At 39.1% G+C, this 7,717-nt stretch overlaps 1 protein-coding gene across 1 annotated transcript in view; it reads right to left on the bottom strand.

The window, feature by feature from the left end:
* The window catches only part of FBN1 (fibrillin 1), a 207,649-nt gene that overhangs the window by 72,805 nt on the left and 127,127 nt on the right, over positions 1-7,717 (bottom strand). Inside the window, exons 25-31 of the mRNA XM_011928574.1 lie at positions 7,038-7,163; positions 6,783-6,911; positions 5,971-6,096; positions 5,734-5,859; positions 4,078-4,200; positions 2,530-2,655; positions 370-495 (exon numbers count right to left, since the gene is read on the bottom strand). Of these exons, the coding sequence (XP_011783964.1) occupies positions 370-495; positions 2,530-2,655; positions 4,078-4,200; positions 5,734-5,859; positions 5,971-6,096; positions 6,783-6,911; positions 7,038-7,163 (882 nt within the window). The remainder of the gene's footprint in view (positions 1-369; positions 496-2,529; positions 2,656-4,077; positions 4,201-5,733; positions 5,860-5,970; positions 6,097-6,782; positions 6,912-7,037; positions 7,164-7,717) is intronic.

A 7,717-nucleotide genomic window follows, 5' to 3' on the forward strand; every position in this document is an offset into this window, starting at 1 on the left:
GCGGAGCTTGCAGTGAGCTGAGATCTGGCCACTGCACTCCAGCCTGGGCGACAGAGTGAGACTCCGTCTCAACAAAAAAAAAAAAAAAAAGAAAATGTGATTTTTAAACTCATAAAAAATGTGTTATTTACAGTGCTAATTTATTCAATACACCTTTTTTCCCCCAACAGGTCAAGAAAAAACCTTCACCTTGGATCCAATATAAATGATGACAAGTTTCAAAGAAGTGGTAGCTAAATTAATGAAAAATGTTATGCAAAATCCTTTTTAATATAGTTAAAATGTGTGAGTTTTAAAACATGTATCTATAATTATGATACCAATCTCTTAACTACTTAATTTTTTATTGTTCTACTTGAACAAACACACCTGTACAGCCAGTTTTTCCTTTTTTGCCAGAATAGCCCATATCACAGTGGCAGATAAATGAGCCTTTTGTGTTTTCACAGGTTCCACTTAGGCAGATGTTTGGATTCAGGTCACACTCATTGACATCTGTAAAACATAGATATTATTAATACATGTAGCTATTTGATATCATTGCATACTTTCCCCCTGAGATAAAATAACTATGACAAATAAATTAGAAAAGGTAAAATGCTCTCACTCAGAAAAACACTATTAAATTTTAGAGGCCAATTTACATTTGCTCTTCATTCTTTACATTGCAAGCTCATCATTCAGACTGGCTTTCATCTGGCCCATAAGCAGCCAGCCAGGTAATCAAACAAACGGATGGACTCTGTGCTGAGTTTAGAGCTCGTTTATGTGACAGTCTAGAAAACTTTTTAGAACAGCATACTTTGTTGCAGGATGAAAAGTTTAATTCAGTCTGCATGATGCTAATAATTTAGTTTTCATATTTTGAAAGAAAGGATAGATGAACTGGTTGCCTTAGTGTAAGCAGTTAAGGATTTCACTTCTTTTCCAAACTAAAAGTTATTTATTTTTTATGACATTCATTTTAATTTCTAGGACTTCCAAAATTTTCAGCAAAGGCTTTCAGAAGATAAATGTGATAAAAATTTAAATATAATCAATACTGGAGTCTTGCTTCTGGCCAGGATAGAATAACAGGGATTAAAATTACATTCTCAAATGAAACAACCAAAAAGTGGACAAGAGATACTTTTAAAAATGGTTTTCTAGACATTGGACATTAGGCAACAAAAGACAGTGATCCCTGAGAGAAAGAAAACAAACTAGGTGAATTCTACAATTGCCCCAGATTACTGAAGAGGGAAGTTTTAACTCCATGGCATAAGGAGGGGGTACCAGATGGAACCAGGCAGTGTCCCTGAGTTGAGGAGATGAATCTGGGTATCTGGAAGGCTGAGGTCGTTAGGGTTCATAGGGCAGACTAAAGGACAGGAGAGAGAGCTACACAGAAGAAAGCAATGCCAGAGATCTGCCAAGAGTCTTCCTCAAGTATTCAGATGAGTAGTGACCAGCACATTCATGTAAAGAAACAAATTACTCACGGCTGGGGAAAGCACTACCGAAGAAAATGAGAGGGAAGAATCCTCAAAGTTCACAGGGGTCTGGAATTGTGCCTGTTCCCACTAGTCAGACTGGAAAACCTCATAATTCACAGGGCATCGGGTAGAATATCCAGAAGGGTCTTGCTTCACTAACAGAGCAAAATTACCCCCTAGACTAACATAGCTTAAAAGCTTAAAAGCAAGACTTTGAAAGGGATCTCTGTGTTTCCAAGTAATTAATACTTCAGAACAAAGTTCAAAAATATTTCTAGGAATACAAAAATATCTAGCACTCAGCAAGACAAAATTTACAATATCTGGCATCCAATCAAAAATTACCAATCACTCAAGGAAGCAGGAAAATATGACCCAAAATAAGGAAGAAATTCAATTTATTCAAATGACCCAGAACTAATGCAGATGATAGAATTAGGAGACAAATGCACTAAAAGTTATTATAACTGTATTCCATGTGTTCAAACAGCTAGAGGAATTATTGAATTTATTATGCAGAGACCCAGAAGATATGAAAAAATACCCAAGTCCAAATTTTAGAAGTGAAAACTACAACACCTGAAATGAAAAATACACTGTATGTGAGGAAAGTCAGATTAGATATCATAGAAAAAAAGTTTATCAAATTTGAAGGCAGAACAATAGAAACTACACGAAACAAATAGATCAGTTCTAAAGTTTACTGCATTCTTGTCAGAGGTAAATTTTGTTTGCCTTTAGTCAAGCATTTAAAAAGCCTACACTCTAGTCACAACAGAATGAGGGTTAAGTGGACAAAAGTAACGGATAGGCATTAAATGTCCATCTGGAGCTGACAGTCAGTCAGTCCACACAACGTATCTGACAAGAGTACCATTTAATAGTCACAAGAAAGCTCTCTTTGGAATGCTGGTTAAGATATGAGTATTGTGCCCCTAAATATCCTTACTTTTCCTATGGAATCGTTCTATCAATGACCCAAACTAACTTTATGTAATTTAACAGTGCTTATAACTAACAAGACAAGATGAAACATTCTGTCTTCTTTGCTTACCAACACAAGTCTTCATGTCTTCAGATGCCATGAATCCATCATAACACAAGCACCTGTACTCTCCAGGGATATTTGTGCACTGACCACCATCACAGATATTGGGATTATCTTCACACTCATCGATGTCTGCAAAGAATAAAACCAACAACAACAGGTTGTTGATATTGGTTCCATTATTCATGGAGAAAACATTAACTGACCCAAGCCAAATAAACTTAGCCTACTAGCATAAGACTATTAACACTCAAATCCAAACGAAGCTTTGCATAAACTAGTCCATTGGGTTATCCTTGGTAAAAAAAGGAAAAAATAATTTTCAATATTTATAATATACTGTTCAAGGGCAAAGTCCACACCTGCTTAAAAGGCTATTATTTATTTAAAATCTTTATCTCATTTAATTTATCATTCAAAAATCATTATAAATCTTATTTTCCTTATTGTCAAATTATAAATGCCTGAAGTCTATCAAGTGTTTTAGCAATATTTTAAGGTAAGAAACACTTGAAATAACCATACCTACTTAGATGCTCTTAGTAATAATATTTACTTTCAACAATTTTTTTTTTTTTTTGAGATGGAGTCTCACTCTGTCACCAGGCTGGAGTGCAGTGGCGTGATCTCGGCTCACTGCAACCTCCGCCTCCCGGGTTCAAGTGATTCTCCTGCCTCAGCCTCCCGAGTGGCTGGGATTACAGGCATGTGCCACCACATCCAACTAGTTTTGCATTTTTAGTAGAAATGGGGTTTCACCATGTTGGTCAGGCTGGTCTTGAACTCCCGATCTCAGGTGATCCACCTGCCTCAGCCTCCCAAAGTGCTGGGATTACAGATGTGAGCCACCATGCCTGGCCTTATTTTCAACAATTTTTATAGCCAAATTTATATCTAGATTTTTCAGGGACATTTTTCTAGGTCAGTAAAATAATTTTGGCTCCTAAATCCAAATTCTCTTCTTAAGCCAAGCCAAAATCAAAGCCTATGTTATTACCCACTTTGTTTCTCACCTCTACCTGGCTCACAGCTCTTGCAGCCAGGGTGATACAAAAGGAAGTATAAATTAGACTACTGGTTCTCAAACTTTAGCATGCATCCAAATCATTTGGAGAGCTTGTGAAAACACAAATTACTGAGATCTACCCCAGTAGTTTGTGATACAGTAGATCTGGAATGGGGCCTGAGATTTTACATTTTTTAACAAGTTCTCAGGTGATGCTATTGCTGATGGTTCAAGGAATAAACCTGGAGTTGCACTGAATTAGGCCAAAACATCAAAAGTCTGGTCAATGAAGGAAAATGTATTTTATATTCCACTTATTATGTGCCAGGTACTATGGTAAGCTCTGTAAATACTATTTTATGCAGCCAATTTGAACTCCATTTTATAGATGAGGATTCTAATACTAGGTTTATTGATCAAGGATACAGTTAAAATATATGACAAACAAGGGTGTGAACTCAAGCCTGCTTGACTCTAAAGCCTGGGCCCTAAACTACTTTACTTAGGAACCCACTGACAGATTCAACATGAGGCTAGAACCTACTCACCGGTGCATGATCTCTGGTCAGGCATTAGTGCAAATCCGGGCTGACAGCTACATTCATAGCTGCCTTCAGAGTTTGTGCAGAAGGTCTCACAACCACCATTCATTATGCTGCATTCATCAATGTCTAAGAGAAATGAAAATAAAATCACCTTCTGGTATGGTTTGGATGTCTGTCCCCTCCAATACTCACGTTGAAATTTAATTGCCATTGTAACACTATTCAAGAGGCAGGACCTTTAAAAGAGGTAATCACCCTATGAGGGCTCTACCCTCATGGTGGGATCGGTGCTGTAATAAAAGAGCAAGTTCAGCCCCCTCTTGCTCTCTTTCACCCTCATGCTCTCTGCCATGGGATAATGTAGGAAGACGGACCACGCAGAATCCTGGCATCTTGATATTGGATTTCCCACCCTCCAGAACTGTGAACCAATAATTTCTGTTCATTATAAATTACCCAGTTTCAGGTATTATGTTCTAGTATCACAAAAATGGGTTAACACACCTCCCTCTGTGTTTATGGGCATGACACATTTTTAAAGTTTCCAGGCATAGGTCAAAAAAAGGAGGGAAAGCACTTTTTAGGGCAACTGGCAGTCACTGTTTGATTCCTTCAACAAACATTAATGACATACCTACTATGTGCTAGAGATGAGAATCTAATAATGAATGGGACAGACACAATCCATGCCTTCAAAATGATTACACTGCGGCCAGAAGACAGATGAACAATTAATTGCACGATGCATGATGTGCCATTTGCAATGCAGGAGAAGTACTGGGTGCTAGGAGAACACATCTCAGTTATGATAATAGGCACGTGGATGAAATTCTCTTAGCCACAGATTCACTTATAAACTTAAAATTTTCAGTGTGATTGGCTGAGGTTCCAATCTTTTTCAATAATCTGAGTTGAAGTTCTGAGTTGTCCTGGGCCATGTTTCAGAAAAATTTGGGCTGATTTATGGTTTTGGGTGGAAACCATGTGAGACTTGGCAGTTCCACATGGTGTACACCCCAAACCAGGCAAAAACTGGCAGTTTCTACAAAGTTTCACTTTGACTCGGGGCACAATAAAGCCACAGGACTGTCTGTGCCACTCTTCACAGCACGACTAAACCTACAGAGGGCTGACCACAAAGCAAAATTCTTGTCCCACAAAAACCCATCTTTAAGGAGTGCCAGGCATAGCCTCAACTGCAGTGTAAGATACGAACATTCCATGGTCTTCTTTCCAATAGCTATTTTTTGAAATCTTTTAGCCAATCTAAACCACATAAGGGCAGAGATTTCACCTCAGCCTTTTTGTCTTTTCTACAGCACTCACTGTGTTTAGTTTATTTCAGGTGGTCAGTTACCATTTGTTAATGTGCACTGGTATGCGTGTGTGTAGACAAAGCACATGCTACTACTGTTCCCCATCCAAACGGCATGGGTCAAATTATGCTTATTAGAGCTAAAACATCCTATGTCCTTCATTTAACTGGCTCTTTAAACAGATAATGGAGATGAGATCCAAAGATCGTGAGCCACTATAAAAAGAATATTGCAGGGAAACAAGAAAGATAAGTAAAAGTGTGATGAAAACAAAACTCAGAGTACACTGAGTGTTTTAGGAAGAGATGAAATAAAATAAAATAAAATAAAATATAGAACTTACCAACACAAAATAGCCTATCGGGAGTTGAATGGTAGCCAGGGTTGCAGGTACACTGATACTTCCCTATGAGGTTCACGCAGCGGCCATTGGGGCACAGGTGTGCACTCAGCTCACACTCATTGATGTCTGTTGGGAAAATAAGAAGAACAAACACCCAAACATAAGCTTCCAACTCCGGCAGCGATGTCGTTCAAACAACTGACTTCAAGTCAATGGTGTGAAAGTCTTCCTCCTCACCGATACATGCAGAGATGTTGGGGGACAGCTGATGGCCAGGCGGGCATTCACAGCGGTAACTTCCTTCTGTGTTATGGCAAACACCACCTCGGCACAGGAGAGGATCTCTCTGACACTCATCGATATCTGCGAAATGGAAATGACTGTGTGAAAGGTGGGGGCCTCATCTCCTCTACCAGACCAGAGCACCCCCTCCCCCGCCCGTTGCTGAGTGTCCATCTTGACCTCCTTGTCTCAAGGTGGGACAACTCTCTGGTGCTATTCATACACCAGAGCTTCCTGCAGGATCAGACTAAAGCCAAAATGCAGCCAAACTCTTGGTTTACTTTCTTCTCCTGCACTACCCTGCTTTCCTCACTTCCTGACAAGTACCTTCTGACAGAACTTGCTCACAGAAAGAAATAACACTTTTGCAAGAATCTCCATTTCAAACTTTGTTTCTAGGAAACCAGACCTAAAGCAACGAGCTTACCAATTGCCTATTCTAGAAGTGTTGGACAGACATCCTGTAAAGGGACCTCTACTATAGCTTCTGTTTCAATTGTCCTCTCTTCCCCCTGGGTATCCATTCTAGGTGTTAAACTCACATCTCAAGGACCACAACTGGTCTCCACCATCACCCACAAACCCACAACATGAATTCCCTCATTCTTTCTACCTCAGTCTCCCTCTGTTGCAGACTGATTCCTAACTCACTGGTCTGGAGCCCAGTGCACTGGGGCAACAGGAAGAACCTGGGACGTAGGCTATGAGCCATCAAAGCTTCATGGAATCCTTCTCTTTCTGTGTTGATCAAATGCTTCCAAACTTACCCATGCAGTTCTTCATCATCATGAATCCACTTTCATAGCCTTCGTCACACTTGCATTCGAAGTCCCCAGGGGTGTTCACACACTGGCCTCTGCCACAGAGGTCAGGAGATATGCGGCATTCGTCAATGTCTGCATGAAAACAGCAAGTGGCAGCAAATGAGTCTCAGGACAGCCTTAATTCTTGTGGCAATATGTTAAGGATAAAGAGTTTTAAAGGATGTCCCCTCTCCTGGCCCTTGAGGCTCATTCACTGACCTGTGCAGTTCCTTTCTTCGGAATCAAGAGCAAAACCGCTGTCACACCTGCACTTAAAGCTGCCGATGGTGTTTCTGCACTTGCCGTGGGTGCAGAGGCTGGGAATCATCTTGCACTCATTGATATCTTCAAGAATAAGAAAATGTGGGGCAAAATAAGTTGATGAGCAACCAGTCAGGAGGTCTCAGTGCCCACCATTTTAAATCCTGAAGGTTGGAAGTTCTTGATTTAAGGTCTTGGCAATACACATTTCAAAGAATGTGTGATGATCCATGAGATATATGACTTTGTAAACATTTCTAGCCTTTTAAATTTCTACAGTTTATAAAGTATTGTTAAAGAAGCAAAGAATGTGTCTATTCAGACTTCTAGGGCCCAGTACACTGCCTGATACATAGTGAATATTTAACAACTACTTGCTGAATGAATAGATAATATGTTCTAAACCACTAGTATTTATATTTAAAGCACATAGAACATTATTAGAATATCTTATCCTACAGCTATCAATTGACTGTGTAGCAGAATGACATATTCACGTAATACTGTTTGGTGCTTTTTTGGATATGCCAAAAAAAAATTTCAAAGATATAATTTATAATTTAAATTATTTGCCAATATTTTGTACAATTTAGAAATATTTTTTCAATGTTATCTTAAGTTTTCTTTCTTACTTTTCT

The sequence above is a fragment of the Colobus angolensis genome, unplaced genomic scaffold, assembly GCF_000951035.1.
Source record: "Colobus angolensis palliatus isolate OR3802 unplaced genomic scaffold, Cang.pa_1.0 Scaffold78, whole genome shotgun sequence".
NCBI lineage: Eukaryota > Metazoa > Chordata > Mammalia > Primates > Cercopithecidae > Colobus > Colobus angolensis.